Source organism: Bubalus kerabau, chromosome 12, assembly GCF_029407905.1.
Source record: "Bubalus kerabau isolate K-KA32 ecotype Philippines breed swamp buffalo chromosome 12, PCC_UOA_SB_1v2, whole genome shotgun sequence".
Lineage (NCBI taxonomy): Eukaryota > Metazoa > Chordata > Mammalia > Artiodactyla > Bovidae > Bubalus > Bubalus kerabau.
The window spans coordinates 74,108,933-74,129,450 of NC_073635.1; the positions used below are offsets into that span (position 1 = coordinate 74,108,933).

The window sequence follows — 20,518 nt, forward strand, 5'->3', positions numbered from 1 at the left end:
CCAGAGTTCAACAAAGCTTAGTTTCTTCCATGTATAAGCCACAGCCTATCAAGGAGGTAAATATACCAGTAATTACTGGAGAGAGTGGTAGGTACCATAAGATAGGCTTTCCTGGGATGCCACGGTTCCCCAGAGGAGTTGGGGGCTAAATTCTAGGACAGAGATCATTTGGGGAAGCCCTGGGATTTCTTTAGAAGGAATGATGCTAAAGCTGAAACTCCAGTACTTTGGCCACCTCATGTGAAGAGTTGACTCATTGGAAAAGACTCTGATGCTGGGAAAGATTGAAGGCAGGAGGAGAAGGGCACGACAGAGGATGAGATGGCTGGATGGCATCACTGACTCGATGGACGTGAGTCTGGGTGAACTCCGGGAATTGGTGATGGACATAGAGGCCTGGCGTGCTGTGATTCATGGGGTCGCAAAGAGTTGGACACGACTGAGTGATTGAACTGAACTGAACTGAACTGAACTGAGCTTATCTGTGTTGTGGACAAAATCCACATCTTCCTTCAGTGCTGCTGGTCTGATTCTCCTGGGACGTCCCAGGAGATGTGCTGCCCCTGAAATATGTCATCTGGGGTAGACACTTTGATTTCTGCTTTAGCAGGTTTAAAGCCCACTGAGATAATTTCTGTTTAGTTTCCTTTTGTTCCTTCAGAGCATATTGTTTCCACACTGTATCCTTATTGGTTTTTATACCATTGTAAGAAGGCTTTGTCTTTCTCTCTTTAAGGTAATGATGTTCTTGCACTATCTGTGGGTGGGGCCACTGCAGGCTATGGCAGTGACTGCCCTGCTCTGGATGGAAATAGGAATATCATGTCTTGCTGGGATGGCAGTTCTCATTATTCTTCTGCTTTTGCAAAGCTGCTTTGGGACATTGTTTTCATCATTCTGGTAAGAGAAACACTGGTTTTAAAAATTGATAATATATAGGTTTTATTCCTAGTTTTTTTAAGGAATCTCCATACCATCTTCCATAGTGGCTATATCAATTTACATTCCCACCAACAGTACAAGAGCATTCCCTTTTCCCCACACCCTCTCCAGCATTTATTGTTTGTAGACTTCTTGATGATGGCCATTCTGACTGGTGTGAGGTGATATCTCATTGTAGTTTTGATTTACATTTCTCTAATAATGAGCGCTATTGAGCATCTTCTCATGTGTTTGTTAGCCATCTGTATGTCTTCCTTGGAGAAATGTCTGTTTAGGTCTTTTCCCACTTTTTGACTGGGTTGTTTGTGTTTCTGGTATTGAGTTATATGAACTGCTTGTATATTTTGGAAATTAATCCTTTGTCTGCTGTTTCATTTGCTATTACTTTCTCCCATTTTGAGGGTTGTCTTTTCACCTTGCTTATAGTTTCCTTTGCTGTGCAAAAGCTTTTAAGTTTAATCAGGTCCCTCTTGTTTACTTTTGTTTTTATTTCCATTACTCTAGGAGGTGAGTCAGAGAAGAACTTGCTTAGATTTATGTCATCGAGTGTTGGGCCTATGTTTTCCTCTAAGAGTTCTATAGTTTCTGATCTTACATTTAGGTCTTTAATCCATTTTGAGTTTATCTTTGTGTATGTTGTTCTGACCCAGCAATCCCACTACTAGACATATACCCTGAGGAAACCAAAATTGAAAAAGACACATGTATCCCATTGTTCATTGCAGCACTATTTACAAAAGTACAACATGGAAGTGACCTAGATGTCCATCAACAAATGAATGGAAAATGAAATTGTGGTACATATACACAATGGAATATTACTCAGCCATGAAAAGGAATGCCTTTGAGTCAGTTCTAATAAGGTAGATGAATGTAGAACCTGTTATACAGAGTAAAGTAAGTCAGAAAGAGAAAGATAAATATCATATTCTAATGCATATACATGGAATCTAGAAAAATGGTACTGAAAAATTTACCTACAGGGCAGCAGTGGAGAAATAGACATAGAGAATAGACTCGTGGTCATGGGGAGAGGGGAGAAGAGGGTGAGATATATGGAGAGAGTAACATGGAAACCTACAGTACCATGTGTAAAATAGATAGCCAACAGGAATTTGCTCTATAGCTAAGAAACTTAAACAGGGGCTCTAGATCAATCTAGAGGGGTAGGATGGGGAGGGAGATGAGAGGCAAGTTCAAAAGGGAGGGGATATATGTATACCTATGGCTGATTCATGTTGAGATTTGATAGAAAACAACAAAATTCTGTAAGGCAATTATCCTTCAATAAAAAGATTTAAAAAATTGATAATATGTAATTGGTACTCTGTGGTCATGTATGGATGTGAGAGTTGGGCTGTGAAGAAGGCTGAGTGCTGAAGAATTGATGCTTTTGAACTGTGGTGTTGGAGAAGATTCTTGAGAGTCCCTTGGACTGCAAGGAGATCCAACCAGTCCATTCTAAAGGAGATCAGCCCTGGGATTTCTTTGGAAGGAATGATGCTAAAGCTGAAACTCCAGTACTTTGGCTACCTCATGCGAAGAGTTGACTCATTGGAAAACACTCTGACGCTGGGAGGGATTGGGGGCAGGAGGAGAAGGGGACGACAGGATGAGATGGCTGGATGGCATCACTGACTCGATGGATGTGAGTCTGAGTGAACTCTGGGAGTTGGTGATGGACAGGGAGGCCTGGAGTGCTGCAATTCATAGGGTCGCAAAGAATCGGACATGACTGAGCGACTGATCTGATCTTATCTGATCTGAATTGGTAACATCACGGTTGCTTTTATTCAAAAACAAGACCAACACCTTCTCTAGTCTCTTCTTTGTGTGGGTTGTAGACCCTTCAGACTCAGCCAGTGGAGCCTCCAACCTTATGCTGAAGGCCCGTCTTGAAACAGGAACAGTGAAAGCATTCGCTAGCTCCTCTTGGCACCGTATCTGAATAAGTAGTGTCCTTCAGCAGAATTTGCCCATGTCCAAGTTATTTAAATATTGTTAAATAGTAATAATCTTGTAGGCCCATTTTTCACTGCATATATTTTTGTTATGCTTGTGTTGGAGCCTTTTCAGGTATTTATGTTCATGTTTCCATTAAGTTATAAGCACCCCAAGGGCTGATCTCCATTGTGTCTTTATGAAGCCCCACATTCACAGCAGCACATGTGATAGAAAAGTGGCTGGTGGTGAAGAGCCTTCTTCTGCTGAGTTAGACCTGAAGCAGGTCCCAGAGAGTTGGAGGTGGTTGGTTTTCAGGTGATGGAGATGTTGTGCTGCTTGAAGTTCACTGAGTTCTTGTGTGTGTGCAGGTCTGTGCTTGGTGTCTTTCTTTATTTGGAATTTCCTTTCCTGTCTTTGCTGTGGAGAGATGTTCCTTATCCTTCGAGGCCCTGTTCCAGTGCTACCAAGCCGCTGAAGCTCTTCTTGTTGGGAATTAACAAGTCCCATCTTTTCTGCTCCCCAGAACTTCTCTCCTTTTTCATTACACATTGTCTTCCTGCATGTTTTTCTGCCTTCCCTACCTGTGACCTCCTTGAGCAGATAGATGGTTTGTATCTGACTCATTTCAGGTCTTCCCTAGCCAAAGCTGCACATTCTCCAAGTTACTTCTCGAAATGAGATGAATGGTTGACTTCTTAATTGAAGCCTTCTTCTCCGTTTGTACTTTGAGTAGAATCTGCCTGTGTTCTAAGTGCAAAAAAGCTGTAGAGAACTATTTGCTTCCTGGCCACCACCTGCCACCCCCGCCCCCATGCCCACTACTGCTGTTGCTAAGGAAAGTCGGGCTGTGGTCACTAAAGCTCATCTGTCACATCTGTCTCCTCAGGAGTAAGACCTCAGCTCTCACAGACGACAGGATCAAGACCATGAGCGAAGTCATAACTGGCATCAGAACAATAAAAGTGAATGCTTGGGAAAAGTCATTTATAGACCTTATTACCAGACTGAGAAGGTAAGTTTATATATATAGATGTCACTCCATATTTTCATTCTTTATTTCCTATTTACTGGATGCTTTAGATGTCTTACCAAAGAAGTATTTAAGTTCACCAATACTTACTATTCACTGCATCATCCATGTGTTACAGGAAGGTTAAGGAGAATGGTGGAGACATCATTTAACCTGCTCTTCCATTTACCATATTCTCAAAGGAAAAAATACATATGCTTCTTAGTTGTATAGAAATGAAATTCTAAGTAGTTCTGAAAACCTCAAATCTCAATAATCAATGTCTTTAAGATAGTATTCGAGACAATGACATTCAAATTAAGATTGTAATTTATGTTGATGGCCCATAAATGAGGAGATTATAGAGATTGGTGTACCTATATTGAGCCAAACTATATGAATCACTATTTTTTTAATTAATTTATTTTTTATTGAAGGATAATTGCCTTACAGAATTTTGCTGTTTTCTGTCAAACCTCAACATGAATCAGCCATAGGTATACAAATATCCCTTCCCTTTTGAACCTCCCTCCCATCTCTCTTTATTCTTCGTTGTTGTGATTAGTCAGTCATATCCCACTCTTTTGTGACCCCATGGACTGTAGCTCACCAGGCTCCTCTGTCCATGGAATTTCCCAGGCAGGAATACCGGAGAGGTTGCCATTTCCTTCTCCAGAGGATATTCCTGACCGAGGGACTGAACCTGTGTTTCTGCATTGCAGGTGGATTCTTTATCACTAACAAGTTCATGAATCACTATTATTCATTTCAAAAGGAGCTATGAAAACACTGTTCCTTTCGTTTTGCTTCATGTTTGTAGACTATTTTTCCATCTTTTATTTAAATATCTTATGAGCATTTCTCTGACCCCACCTTGTCACCTCTGACTTTGCACCTTTCTGGGGACCGCCCCCCTGCCCCGCTGCTGGGAATACACTCCCATGTTCCTTCTTCTTTGGCCTCCTCCAAGCCTGACCAACTCTAACTCATCTTCTCAGGGTCCACGTGTGTGTGACTTGCCCTGACTCCACTGCTCTGGGTTACATGCCTCTGCTCTGAGCTCCCATGGGAGCTGTGCTGACCATCTCTGTCTATTGTCTCCCAATTTTGTGGTTGCTAATTCTCTTCCCCCACAGGTTCATGAGCCCCTGGAGGGGACAGGTTGTGTCTTTCTGTGGGGAGCCCAGCACAGGACTTGTGATTATGAATGCTTGTTGAATGAATGTTGAATCCCGTCTGATTGACCCAGAATGTTTGAAAGTGTGATTTAATCCTCCCCTTTCTTAAAAGAGTGAAGTGATGATGAAATCTGTGGTCCTGGTGTTGGGGCAGACTCCTGGGTGTGCACTATGCTAATGTCTCCATGATGTGAGGGATAGTTTATTTTAATCTGTGTCTACTCCCTAGAAAAGGGCCACTCATGTGGGGCACTGAATTCATGTCTTGTATGTTGATGCTTCTTTTAAATCCTATATCCTACTTTCTTTTCTAGGAAGGAAATTTCCAAGATTCTGAGACGTTCCTACCTTCGGGGCATGAATATGGCAATATTTTTCGCTGTGAGCAAAATCATGATTTTTGTCACCTTCATCACCAATGAGCTCCTTGACAACCTGATCACAGCCAGCCAGGTGTTTGTGGTGGTGACGCTGTTTGAGGCTCTGCGGTTCTCGAGCACCCTCTACTTCCCCATGGCCATCGAGAAGGTGTCAGAGGCCGTTGTCAGCATCCAAAGAATCAAGGTTTAGTGAAAAATAACTTTTTAAAGTTATAGCTGGATTTTACCTAAAATACCTCCTTTTATGTAGTGTCACTGTGTGCCAGTTAGGTGAGATGTAACTCTTTCAGTGCCAAGCTGGCAGTCTTTCAAAGTGTATGTACTTCCGTCTTTTCTTAGTGTGTTAAAAGTATCATAAGATCCATGAATGGGAAAGACTAGAGATTTGTTCAAGAAAATTAGAGATAACAAGGGAACATTTCATGCAAAGATGGACTCAATAAAGAACAGAAATGGTATGGACCTAACAGAAGCAGAAGATGCTAAGAAGAGGTGGCAAGAATACACAGAAGAACTCTACAAAAAAAGATCTTCATGACCCAGATAATCACGATGGGGTGATCACTCACCTAGAGCCAGACATTCTGGAATGTGAAGTCAACTGGTCCTTAGGAAGCATCACTATGAACAAAGCTAGTGGAGGTGATGGAATTCTAGTTGAGCTATTTCATATCCTAAAATATAATGCTGTGAAAGTGCTGAATTCAATATGTCAGCAAATTTGGAAAACTCAGCAGTGGCCAGAGGCCTGGAAAAGCTCAGGTTTCATTCCAATCCCAAAGAAAGGAAATGCCAAAAAATGCTCAAACTACCGCACAATTGCACTCATCTCACATGCTAGTAAAGTAATGCTCAAAATTCTCCAAGCCAGGCTTCAGCAATACGTAAACCATGAAATTCCAGATGTTCATGCTGGTTTTAGAAAAGGCAGAGGAACCAGCAATCAAATTGCCAACATCCTCTGGATCATTGAAAAAGCAAGAGAGTTCCAGAAAAACATCTATTTCTGCTTTACTGACTATGCCAAAGCCTTTGACTGTGTGGATAACAATAAATTGTGGAAAATTCTGAATGAGATGGGAATACCAGACCATCTGACCTACCTCTTGAGAAATTTGTATGCAGGTCAGGAAGCAACAGTTAGAACGGGACATGGAACAACAGACTGGTTCCAAATAGGAAAAGGAGTACATCAAGGCTGTATATCGTCACCCTGTTTATTTAACTTATATGCAGAGTACATCATGAGAAACGCTGGACTGGAAGAAACACAAGCTGGAATCAAGATTGCCGAGAGAAATATCAATAACCTCAGATATGCAGATGACACCACCCTTATGGCAGAAAGTGAAGAGGAACTAAAAAGCCTCTTGATGAAAGTGAAAGAGGAGAGTGAAAAAGTTGGCTTAAAGCTCAACATTCAGAAAACGAAGATCATGGCATCTGGTCCCATCACTTCATGGGAAATAGATGGGGAAACAGTGGAAACAGTGTCAGACTTTATTTTTGGGGGCTCCAAAATCACTGCAGATGGTGACTGCAGCCATGAAATTAAAAGACGCTTACTCCTTGGAAGGAAAGTTATGACCAACCTAGATAGCATATTCAAAAGCAGAGACATCACTTTGCCAACAAAGGTTCATCTAGTCAAGACTATGGTTTTTCCTGTGGTCATGTATGGATGTGAGAGTTGGACTGTGAAGAAGGCTGAGTGCGGAAGAATTGATGCTTTTGAACTGTGGTGTTGGAGAAGCCTCTTGAGAGTCCCTTGGACTGCAAGGAGATCCAACCAGTCCATTCTGAAGGAGATCGGCCCTGGGATTTCTTTGGAAGGGATGATGCTGAAGCTGAAACTCCAGTACTTTGGCCACCTCATGCGAAGAGTTGACTCATTGGAAAAGACTCTGATGCTGGGAGGGATTGGGGGCAGGAAGAGAAGGGGACGACAGAGGATGAGATGGCTGGATGGCATCACTGACTCGATGGACGTGAGTGTGAGTGAACTCCGGGAGTTAGTGATGGACAGGGAGGCCTGGCGTGCTGCGATTCGTGGGGTCTCAAAGAGTCAGACACGATTGAGCGACTGATCTGATCTGATCTGATGCAGGTTAGGAAGCAACAGTTAGAACTAATTATGGAACAACAGACTGGTTCCAAATAGGAAAAGGAGTACATCAAGGCTGTATATTGTCACCTTGCTTATTTAACTTACATGCAGAGTATCTCATGAGAAACGTTGGGCTGGATGAAACACAAGCTGAAATCAAGATTGCAGGGAGAAATATCAATAACCTCAGATATGCAGATGAAACCACCCTTATGGCAGAAAGTGAAGAGGAACTAAAGAGCCTCTTGATGAAAGTGAAAGAGGAGAGTGAGAAAGTTGACTTATAGCTCAACATTCAGAAAACTAAGATCATGGCATCTGGTCCCATCACTTCATGGCAAATAGATAGAGATACACTGGAAACAGTGGCAGACTTTATTTTTTTTTTTGGGGGGGGGCTACAAAATCACTGCAGAGGGTGACTGCAGTCATGAAATTAAAAGATGCTTACTTCTTGAAAGGAAAGGTTTGACCAACCTAGCAAAATATTAGAAAGCAGACATTACTTTGCCAACAAAGGTCCATCTAGTCAAGGCTATGGTTTTTCCAGTAGTCATGTATGCATGTGAGAGTTGGACTATAAAGAAAGTTGAGCACTGAAGAATAGATTCATTTGAACTGTAGTGTTGGAGAAGACTCTTGTAAGTCCCTTGTACAGCAAGTGGATCCAACCAGTCCATCCTAATGGAGATCAGTTCTGGGTGTTCATTGGAAGGACTGATGTTGAAGCTGAAACTCCAATACTTTGACAACCGGATGTGAAGAGATGACTCATTTGAAAAGACCCTGATGCTGGGAAAGACTGAAGACGGGAGGAGAAGGGAATGACAGAGGATGAGATGGTTGGATGGCATCACCGACTCAATGGACATGAGTTTAGCTAAACTCTGGGAGTTGTTGATGGACAGGGAGACCTGGCATGTTGCAGTCCATGAGTTCGCAAAAAGTCGGACACAACTGAGTACCTGAACTGAACTGAAGATCCGTGCTCATTTAGCAGTAGTAATATTAATAGCAGCAACACAGGCCTTTGCCATGCAGTGATAGCTGCAGGACGATTCAAATGTCTAAAAGCAGGAGATGCAAACAAATTGCATCTCCTGTGCTGACTGGAACGTCTAGGCAGTAATGGTGCACAGTCCTGGGGTGACTTGGATTCCTCTCTGGTCTGGGAGGGGAAGAATTTGCTGAGAAGTCCCTGTTCCCTGCACAGGAAGTGTGGCCTCAGATTCACTTAGTTCTCTGTGTTTAAAACTGGATTCTTTCCACCAAAGATGTCTTATTGTTGATTTCTGATCTCTGCATTTTTGTTCCTGTTCTTCTTTTACTTCGTGTCTAAGCCTCTCTCTAGCTGCCCTCATCCTTTCAAATGTGTGATTCCCACCATGCCTGTCTATTTTTCTCTAAACGATGAAGGGGGACCCATGTTCTTGGCACTGAATGATTCCCATAGGATTGTGAAAGATTTTAACTTCAAAGCACTAAAACTTTTCAGTGACTTTTGCATCCGGTAAAATGTGTCTCTGAGGTTATCTTATTCACAGAGCAGCTTTAGGTTTTCCATTACCACCACTAGGAAGTCAGTCTTTTTGGCTGAAGTTCTGATGTGGATACTTTTCTGCATAACCTGTTCTGGGTCTGCACTTCATGGCTCTAATGGCCATTTAATTTCAGCTTTTCATCAGAGTGGGTCCTGGAGAAAAATCCAGCCATCACTTCAGGTGCTTTTTTTCTTTTATTTATTTATTATTTTAAATTTTATTTTTTAAACTTTACATAATTGTATTAGTTTTGCCAAATATCAAAATGAATCCGCCACAGGTATACATGTGTTCCCCATCCTGAACCCTCCTCCCTCCTCCCTCCCCACACCATCCCTCTGGGTTGTCCCAGTGCACCAGCCCCAAGCATCCAGTATCGTGCATCGAACCTGGACTGCTTTTTTTCTTTGAAAGTGGGAATTTCTGTTCTAAAATACACACATTGAGTGTTGATGTCTTGGTTACACACTTACGCTGAAATTGTATCTGATTCTGTGTGGACCAGATATATAACATATACATTGCTCTCCATGGCCCTTGGTCTTTTTAATCAATAAAAATTGATATATTCCAGATGAGAAATTCAAGCAAGGTGTTTTGAGGCTTATGCTGCATCACAAAGTATGAAACCAATACAATATTGTAAAGTAATTAACCTCCAATTAAAATAAATAAATTTATTTAAAAATAAATAAATAAAAAATAAAATAAAACAATATTTGTATAATTAAAAAAAAATAAAAAACTGATGCCCTGTTGACTCTTTGAGAACAGCAGGCTCGTTCCTTAAGTGTGGGTAGGGGAGGTTTGATGGTTTGAGCCAGAGGGGTGACTTATGTGGTCTGCCCACCATCTTGTAGGTGCCATGTGCCAAGATCATACACAGTTCCCTGCTTTTGATCCCAGCAGCTCAGAAATGGCAGTTGGCTTGTGGTGTTTTTGTATCTTACTGTTCGTAATTGCCTTTGCATGTGTGCAGTTAGTCCCTTACGATTTCTTTGTATTTTGTTGCTCAAGGAGATGTTTGTCCAGGTGCAAGTGCTCCCATACAGGGCCCTGGGTCCCAGCCTGCCTCATAACATTTCTCTTGTTGCTGTGTCAGCTTTAACTATGTAAGGCTGTAGCCATGCTACAGTGGTTGGACTGATTTGAACAACCATACAGTCTGATTATGCAAGACTCAGTCTTAGCTTGGGTTGGGACTGCATAAGTGCATAAATGACATAGTGTCTCTCCTCTATGTGACTTAATATTCCTCTGGGGATTCAGAGGTAGGGAGGGTAGTGCCAGCTGGGGAGGTACTGAGATGGTTCCCAGTAAGGTTAGTATTTGAGATGGGCCAGAAGGAAGGATGGGGTCAGAACTCAGAGTGTCCAAGTAGAGGTCACCTGGGGAGTGTGGACTTAGGTGCTGGTCTATCATTGGGAGGTGTTAATTGTGGTGGACATTCTTGGAGGTGCTGTAGAGAGATCAGGAAGGAGTGGTGTGTTTGGGGTCAGTTTGGTGGTTTGGAGGAGAACTCAGGAAGGAATCAGAAAAAGAAAAGTATCAGTATTTGAAATGATTAATTAGTGAGTGAGTTTCTGAAATTATGTTGTTTTCAGAGGAAAGAAGAATTGGGAAAGAGATGAGCTTTGGGAGAACAGATGAGAGCTGCTACGTGGCTAATGATGGGAGAGGTGGTGTAGAGAGAGGACTCAGGCTGCAGTGGTTGAGAGCCTGCAGAGAAGTTCTCAGACCACTGTCTGTTCATCTTGCCTCCTGCTGGACAGGGGTTTGGTGTGGGCAGAAGTAGCTTTGCCCAGTGTTAGATTCTCTGTGAGCCTAGATGAAAGGAGGAGGAAATGAGAGGATCAAGTCTCCTGCCAGCTAGTGTTTGAGAGAAATGCAAGGATCCTGTCTTTCTTTTCCTGCACAAGCATTTTCATTCATGTCCATCGAGTCGGTGATGCCATCCAGCCATCTCATCTTCTGTTGTCCCCTTCTCCTCCTGCCCCCAATCCCTCCCAGAATCAGGGTCTTTTCCAATGGGGAGTTGACTTAGATGTATATGTACTATAATAATAGTATATTGCATACTATATACTATTTACTATTTCTCAAGTGAACCAGTGAAGTCGCTCAGTCGTGTGTGACTCTTTACGACCCCGTGGACTGTAGCCTACCAAGCTCCCCCATCAATGGGATTCTCCAGGCAAGAATACTGGAGTGGGTTGCCATTTCCTTCTCCAGAGGATCTTCCCTACCTAGGGATCGAACCCGGGTTTCCCACACTGGAGGCAGACGCTTTAACTTCTGAGCTACCAGGGAAGCCCAAGACCTAATAAAATACAGCTATAAAATGATAGATAGGCTGTATAAAATTTGTATTGCAAATTTCAGAGAAACAGTTGTTTTGTTTGTGCTTTCTTCTTTCAGTATAAACAATCTATGTTTTGCCATTTTCTGTAGAAATTTCTGTTACTTGATGAGATGTCACAGTGCTACCCTCAGCTGCCATCAGATGGTAGAACAATTGTGGATGTGCAGGCATTTACAGCTTTTTGGGAAAAGGTAAGAAACCTTCCATTCCAAAATCGTGACTGCTAAAAGAAAACTGTGACATAGATTTACTGGAGAATTTTGAGATTTACACATACTGTAAAATGTGACTTTCTCATTTACTGAGAATATGTTATAAAAATTCTCGGAATCAGGAATAAGGTTTACAATGAATGGAGATTAAGTGTAATAGCCTGAGGCATTTGACATGTTGCTTTTTTTCTCATTTTCTTTTTTTTATTTTTTTGATTTCCTGTCAACTTCTCTTTCTTTTTTTTTAATTTAATTTAATTTAATTTTAAACTTTACATAATTGTATTAGTTTTGCCAAATATCAAAATGAATCCGCCACAGGTATACATGTGTTCCCCATCCTGAACCCTCGTCCCTTCTCCCTCCCCATACCATCCCTCTGGGTCGTCCCAGTGCACTAGCTCCAAGCATCCAGTATCGTGTATCGAACTTGGACTGGCAACTCGTTTCATACATGATATTTTACATGTTTCAATGCCATTCTTTGGGTAATAACCTTTTTCTCATTTTCAAGAGAGCTTTCAATGTATTAGCATGTGTTGAGCTTAAAGTATGTAAATTCTTCTTTTAATTTTTAGTTTATTTTTCATTATGTTTTATTACAGAGTATTAAATATAATTTCCTGTGCTATACAATAGGATCACCGTAAAAAAAATATATAGAACATAAATACATTTTTTCATGAAAAGTGAAAGTTGCTCAGTCATGTCTGACTCTTTGTGACCCCACGGACTATACAGTTCATGATTATCTCTAGGGCAGAGTACTGGAGTGGGTAGCCTTTCCCTTCTCCAGGAGATCTTCCCAACCCATGGACTGAACCTAGGTCTCCCACATTGCAGGCAGATTCTTTACCAGCTGAGCCAGAAAAGCCAGATCTAATACTCTGGGCTGAAGGGTGAAGTGTTAATCACTTCAGCTGTGTCTGAGTCTTTGTGACCCCATGGACTATAGCCCACCAGGTGCCTCTATCCATGGGAATGGATACCCACTCCAGTATTTCTGTTCTTGTTCAGTAGCTCAGTAGTGTCCAGTTCTTTGCAACTCCAAGAACTGCAGCATGCCAGACTTCCCTGTCCTTCACCATTCTCCCAGAGCTTGTTCAAACTCATGTCCATCGAGTCAGTGATGCCATCCAACCATCTCATCCTCTGTCATCCCATTCTCCTCCTACCTTCAATCTTTCCCAGCACCAGGGTCTTTTCCAATGAGTCAGCTCTTTGCATCAGGTGGCCAAAGTATTGGAGCTTCAGCTTCAGCATCAGTCCTTCCAATGAATGCTCAAGATTGATTTCCTTTAGGATTGACTGGTTTGATCTTCTTGCTGGCCAAGGGACTCCCAAGAGTCTTCTCCAACACCACAGTTCAAAAGCATCAATTCTTCTGCACTCAGCCTTATTTATGGTCCAATTCTCACATCCATACATGACTACTGGAAAAACCATAGCTTTGACTATATGGACCTTTGTTGGCAAAGTAACGTCCCTACTTTTTAATACACAGTTTAGGTTTGTCATAGCTTTTCTTCCAAGGAGCAAGCATTTTTAATTTCATGGCTGCAGTCACTGTCTGAAGTGATTTTGGAGCACAAGAAAATAAAATCTGCCACTGTTTCCACTTCCCCCCTTTCTATTTGCCATGAGGTGATGAAACCAGATGCCATGATCTTAGATTTTAGAATGTTGAGTTTTAGGCCAGCTTTTTCACTCTCCCCTCTCACTTCCATCAGGAGGCTCTTTAGTTCCTCTTCACTTTCTGCCATTAGAGTGGTATCACTTGCATGTTTGAGATTGTTGATATTCTGCCAGAATTCTAGATTCCATTTTGTGTTTCATCTGGCCTGGCATTTTGCATCATGTAGTCTGCATAAAAGTTAAATTAGCAGGGTGACAATATACAGCCCTGACGTACTCCTTTCCCAATTTGGAACCAGTCTGTTGTTCCATGTCTCATCCTAACTGTTTCCTCTTGACCTGTATACAGGTTTCTTAGGTGACAGGTAACATGATCTGGTATTCCCATCTGTTTATAAATTTTCCACAGTTTCTTGTGATCCACACAATTAAAGGCTTTAGCATAGTCAATGAAGCAGAAGTAGATGTTTCTCTGGAGTTCTCTTGCTTTTTCTGTGATCCAACAAATGTCAGCAATTTGATCCCTGGTTCCTTTGTCTTTTCTAAACCCAGCTTACACATTTAGAAGTTCTCTGTTCATGTACCGCTGAAGCCCAGGTTGAAGGATTTTGAACATTACTTTGCTAGCACGTGAAATGAGCACAACTGTGTGGTAGTTGGAACGTTCCTCTGTCCGTATGGGAATCTAATCAAAGAAGGAACCTTCCTAAAGTTAGCTAAAGCTGCCTCAAATCCCCAAAGAGATAAGATTTAATGAAGAGACCTCTAGGACACAGTATCTTAAAACAGGAAAGAGAAAAATGTGGGTTATATTTTGCATATCAGTTATGTTGACTATTGTTATCTTTTCCCCTTTGTAAAATAATTTGTTACTTTATTAAAATGGGTACATTTTTATAAACTTTAATTTGTAGGCATCAGAGACCCCAACCCTACAAGGCCTTTCCTTTACTGTCAGACCTGGTGAACTGTTAGCTGTGGTTGGACCTGTGGGTGCAGGAAAGGTAAGTTGTGATGCCTTTTGTCAGCTTGATGCAACTCCACAGCACCTGTTCAATCCTCAGAGTGGAGCCCAGAGCCGAGTGTGACTCAGTTTGAATTGAGTGTGTCTAGAACAGTGTTTCTCTAGGTGTGTTCCATGGAACACCCATTTTACAAGAAGGTTTCATGGCAAATAAATCAGGATAAATGCATATTGTCTTTTCCTTCTTGATGCTTCACATGGCCCAGTTGTGAATTGCTTGTGGGGAATTTGGATGTCTCAGTGAAGGAAATTATTTATGTGACAGCTGTTCAGGATGGACAGAGACAATGAGGACTCCTTTTCATCTGTGGCCCCGCCAGGAAGTCTGGAGGTCATAAAGCTCTTCCCGGAAACTTTGAGTATTTCCTCCTGTGACTTGATGTGATCCTGTCGGTGCATGTAGAGTGAATGTGCAGCCATGTGCTGGAGATAAAGATACAGACGTGGGCAAGACCCCAACTCTCTGCCTTTCAGAGGCAACCAGGTTCTGGGGCGAGACAGGCATGCAGACATATTATTTCAGCCCAGTGTCGTGAGTGCTCTGATGGTGTGGATGCATACCACGTCTCTATGATGTTAAAGATCTGAAGGGAATGTGTACATGCACAACAAACAACAAAACAACAACAAACAGCAAACAAACAACAACATACAGAAATCTAAATGTGGGATGTGGGGTTCCCTGCTGGCTCAGTGGTATAAGAGTCCACCTGCCAATGTAGGAGACACAGGTTTGATCCCTGGTCTGGGAAGATCCCACATGTGGAGCAACTAAGCCCATGCACCATGACTATTGGGCCTGTGCTCTGGAGCCTGGGAGCTGCAGCTGCTGAAGCCTGTGCACTAGAGCCTGTGCTCCTTAACAAGAAAACCCCCATGCACTGCAATGAAGGCCCAGTGAAAACAAAAATAAATAAAATTAGAACTGTGGTACAGCAGAAACCAACACAATATTGTAAAAAATAAATAAAATATAAATAAAATAAATCAAGATAAATAAAATTATTTTTAAAAATGTGGGATGTGTGCACGAAAGGGTGCTGATTTCCTTGGTGATGGACTTTTGCTCTGCAGACACAGGTCATTTCAGAGTTCTTTCAGTTAATCATCTTTGATATATTCTTCACACATAGCTTTTTAAGAACAAGTGTTTGTCAGGTAAAAGATACCCAGATGCAAGAGCAACTAAATTAAACATCAGATACAAAATACACATCCTGCTGGGCTGCTCTGCTAGAGAAGGATGTTAACCTTCTTAATTACTCTTTCCTGAGTAGAACTTCATTTGAAGGATACCTGGGCAGAGTAGATTGTTTATACTGTTGTTATACTATATTCCCTGGTGGCTCAGATGGTAAAGTCTGCCTGCAGTGTGGGAGACCCAGGTTCGATCCCTGGGTTGGGGAGATCCCCTGGAGAAGGAAATGGCAGCCCATTCCAGTATTGTAACCTGGAAAATCCCATGGACAGAGTAGTCTGGCGGGCTACAATCCATGGGGTCGAAAGAGTTGGACACAACTAAGCGACTTCACTATACTATTAATATATTCCTTATCAGTCATTTTTTTCCTTGACTTTTTGTGTCATTTTCAATTGTTTTTTTTGGAATCAACTGTGAGGGCTGTACTTTATCCTGTTGAAGGAAAAGGTTCTATCCTGTATCAAGCACCAGGGTGGGGTTGGGTGTGCTGCACGGAGTGTTCCGCCCTGTGTGCTGCCTGTTCACGTGTGTGTGCTGCCGTCTGTTGCAGTCATCACTGTTGAGCGCTGTGCTGGGAGAGCTGCCCCCGAGCCAGGGGAAGGTCAACGTCCACGGGAGGATCGCGTATGTCTCTCAGCAGCCCTGGTTGTTTCCAGGAACTGTGAAGAGTAACATTTTATTTGGGAAGAAATATGAAAAAGAACAATATGAAAAAGTAATAAAGGCTTGTGCTTTGAAAGAGGTGAGTAATGACTTGTGAGTTGCATTTATTTGAATTTCAAATAATGATAGTGTTGATTTAAACTACAAGGTTTGTCAAAAGTTCTTTTTTAAAAAATGGAAAGATTTTTTGAATGTTGCTTAATTTTTAAAGTTGGTCTTCTGGGATTTTATGCAGGCATATTTACATATGCTGTCCTTTTAATGCTTATGGGATAATGACACTCACAGAATACCTTTTCCGGCGGGGGGAGGGGTTGTTTCAATCTGTGAAGTTTCATTAGCTTTTAACTTTTTTAATGGAAAGCTATAAAAACTTACAAAAACAGAGAGCACAGTGTAATGAACCCTTCATGTACCCACCCCTAGTTTCAGCCAGGATCAGCTGGTGGCCAGTCTCCCTGTATCTCTACCCCTGCCCTCTGCCAGCCCCACCCCCACCCAGAGTATTGTGGAGCAGATCCTAGACCTCAGATTAGTTCATCTGTAAACACTTCATTAGTTTTCTCTAAAATATAGTAAAGCCTTTTGGGGAAAAAATCACTATATTTCACCTGAAAAATACCTCAAGTTCCTGAATATTATCGATCTGCTAGTCTGTGTTGGCGTGTTTTTGATCATCTCACTGAGAAATCTCCTTCACCACTGTTTGAACCCACGTAAGGTCTGTCCCTGTACTTAGGTGATGCTTCCTTGTTCCCTTTCAGTCTGTGGGTGTCTCTCTCCACTTCATTTTTGACTAGTAATTTATTATTTAAGGAAACTGGAATGCTTTAATATTTCCTTTTAATACTGCATCATTTCACTGAGGGAGATTATTTTCAGAAATGGAGTTGGATTTCATAGAAATGGTGAGATGAAAGGTTTAACTGTATGTTGGGATTTAAATAAGATTAGTGAGTAAATGATGAGAACTAAACTTAACTGATAGGAGAATTCAATTTGGCGAAAAGAAAGGGAAAAAAGTAAATAACGTTAAATACTATGTTACTCTCTTGGATTATAAAAATCAGTGAATAATAGTATTGAAGGGCTCCCCACCACCCCCACCCCTGGGTTTTGTTCAGTGCAGTCTGGAATCCCACTATTCTCTTTTACTGTAAGGAAAAGACAGGGACAGATCTTCAAAGGTGTGGTGTTGAAGACTCCAAACCTGCTTTGTGAGGAAACGGTAATTCTCCTCGAACAGCATAGGATATATCAGGTGATCGTGTGCATGCTAAGTCACTTCAGTTGTGTCTGACTCTGCGGCCCTATGGACTGTAGCCTGGCAGGCTTATCTATCCATGGGATTCTCCAGGTAAGAATACTGGGTTGGGTTGCCATGCCTTCCTGCAGGGGATTTTCCTGACCTAGGGGTCAAACCCTCATCTCTTATGTCTCCGGCATTGCCAGGTGGATTCACATCATTTGAACAAACAGAATTGCTTGTTTAATGGGCTTGTTTCTTTATTCTGGGTTCTTGTTCATGGGTGATTGTATGTTTGCGGAAATGATGTCAAATTAGCAGGAATGAGCTAGATTTTTATTAAATGGTGTCGATACCATGTAAGAAAAGAAGGGATAGCAAATGTAGAACAGTGAGAACAGTAGCTCCCATTTATTCAGAGTCCATGTGCAAAGCCTTTTTCTGTCTTTCACACGTGCATGTGCACACACATAATTTAGATTTATGAGTTATTCATTCTTTATGAGTGTCTTCGATGTTCCCATCCTCACTTTATAGTTAGTATAACTGAGGCCTGGAGCAATGAGACACCTTATCTCTACATTTGCAGCTCAAGTTCAGATCCCAGGGAGATGATGCTTTGCCACAGCCTCGTGGGGTGATTGGACCAGTAACACGGGCAGTGTTCTGGGGCTTTACCCTCCCTGGGGCATCCGTGCAGTACAGACTCTGGTGGGAAGGGGACCTGCAGGACTGGGCTGCACAGTGATTCTTCTGTATGTGATGTGATGTTTCTATAAACATGGACTGCTCTCCTGTTCGTGTGCGTAGTTGGGACATGGAGTTTGGGCCTCTCATGCCCAGCCCCTCCTTGGCAGAAAGGGAGGCCCAGAGTGGAGAAGTAGCGGAGAGGAGAGTTCTGGCCCCAGCTTCATCACTTGCCTGCTGTCACTCTGGACATGTCCAGTTAGCTGCCTGGACCTCTGACGTTTCTGCAGCAAAATGAGAACATTGGGTCAGAGGGTTTCCAGGAGGTTTTGTTGCTGCTCTGAAATGTCATGTATGACTCCGATTAATAAGAGGTCAGCAAAGGCTTTATGACACCTGAGAACTAGTTAGTAAGTTAAAAGAGCCTCTGCCTGTCTCCTTTTGGATTCCAGGTATCAGAGGATGGTCATAAGGCAATCATAGGAAATAGCAGCATCCTGGAGTTAGTCTGGCCTGTAGACACAGAGATGGCATGTGTGGTAGGAAAGGCTTGGCCAAGCTTCCCTCATAGCTCAGTTGGTAAAGAATGTACCTGTAATGCAGGAGACCTGAGTTCGATTCTTGGGTTGGGAATATCTGCTGGAGAAGGGATAGGCTACCCATTCCAGTATTCTTGGGCTTCCCTTGTGACTCAGCTGGTAAAGAATCCACCTGCAATGTGGGAGACCTGGGTTCAATCTCTGGTTTGGGAAGATGCCCTGGAGAAGGGAAAGGCTACCCACTTCAGTATTCTGACCTGGAAAATTCCATGGACTATATAGTCCATGGGGTCGAAAAGAGTCAGACAAGACTGAGCGACTTTCACTTTCACTATGGAGAGAAACAGTCCTGGGTAGTAATTCCAGATATGTGTCTCAGTTTCCATTCTTATTAAATGGGGGAGGGTTGGGGTTACTGTAAAGGCTACAGAAAATGCCTGTGAAATGTAAAGAGACCAGAGTTTCAGTTAATGGTGGCTATTGTTACTATTCTAACCTTTTCCTCTCCATCCATTTATCCATCCATTGATCTTGCCTGGCAAATCCCATGGATGGAGGAGCCTGATAGGCTGCAGTTCATGGGGTCTCTAGTGTCAGAGAGGACTGAGCGACTTCACTTTCACTTTTCACTTTCATGTATTGGAGAAGGAAATGGCAACCCACTCCAGTGTTCTGGCCTGGAGAATCCCAGGGATGGGGGAGCCTGGTGGGCTACCGTCTCTGGGGTCGCACAGAGTCGGACACAACTGAAGCGACTTAGCAGCAGCAGCAGCAGCATAAATGTAATAAAGATTTCTCTTTACCCCTACATCCCCCAAATCTTGAAGGAAAAGCCATAAAAAAAGCAACATTTATTGTTTAAAAAATATTTATTTAAATTGGAAGATAATTACAATATTGTGATGATTTTTTCCATAGAGCAACATGAATCGGCCATGGGTATACATGTGTCCCCCTATACTGAACCCCCCTCCCACCTCCCTACCCACCCTATCCCACTGAATTGCCCCAGATTACTAGCTTTGGGTGCCCTGCTTCATGCATCAAACTTGCGTTGGTCATCTGTTTTACTTATGGTACTGTACATGTTTCAATGCTATTCTCTCAAATTATCCCACCTTCGCCTTCTCACCTGAGTCCAAAAGTCTGTCCTTTACATCTGTGTCTCCTTTGCTACTCTGCATGTAGGATCTTCATTACTGTCTTTCTAAAAGCAACATTTTAATATAAAACATATGTTAGTAGCAACTAGATGTATTATACTAAATCTTATTGAAGTAACTCTTTAAGTTCATTGAGCTGAAAATTTTTCTGTAACAAAACAGGGAGACATGAAGTAATCAGAGGGCAATGTTGATTCAGGTTGATGACATCAACTCCAAGGTCTAGGAGTCAGAAGGTTCAGGAATTGAGTCCCAGTCACTCTATTGACCAGATGTTTGGTTTTGGGTTTTTTGATCCTTACAAGCCTGTTTCTTCATCTGTAAAATGGAGATAGTAAAACTATCAACCTCATGAGGTTTTTTTGAGGATGAAATGTGGTAATGATTTTAAAGCACCTGATTGCTAGGGACAAAACAAGTACTCTGTAAATGAGTTTTAAAATAAATTAATTTTTAATTATAAACTCAGCCAGATTCTGGAAAATTATATCCATAAAATGTGACATGTAAGAAAGAAGTATTTAACTTCCATTGTTCAAGTTGATATTTCTATAGGTGCTCTACACATAGTACATTATGTAAATCAACAATAACAATATCCTGTTACTCAGTATAGTATGTAACATTTGTTACATGTTATCTTTAAGGCATTTGAAAATGTTTAGTGAACATGTATTTAAAGGTA

At 41.9% G+C, this 20,518-nt stretch overlaps 1 protein-coding gene across 1 annotated transcript in view; it reads left to right on the plus strand.

The window, feature by feature from the left end:
- Positions 1-20,518, plus strand: part of LOC129624655 (ATP-binding cassette sub-family C member 4-like) — a 171,805-nt gene that overhangs the window by 28,316 nt on the left and 122,971 nt on the right. The window contains exons 6-11 of the mRNA XM_055542815.1: positions 737-900; positions 3,773-3,898; positions 5,388-5,637; positions 11,553-11,654; positions 14,225-14,314; positions 16,086-16,277. Of these exons, the coding sequence (XP_055398790.1) occupies positions 737-900; positions 3,773-3,898; positions 5,388-5,637; positions 11,553-11,654; positions 14,225-14,314; positions 16,086-16,277 (924 nt within the window). The remainder of the gene's footprint in view (positions 1-736; positions 901-3,772; positions 3,899-5,387; positions 5,638-11,552; positions 11,655-14,224; positions 14,315-16,085; positions 16,278-20,518) is intronic.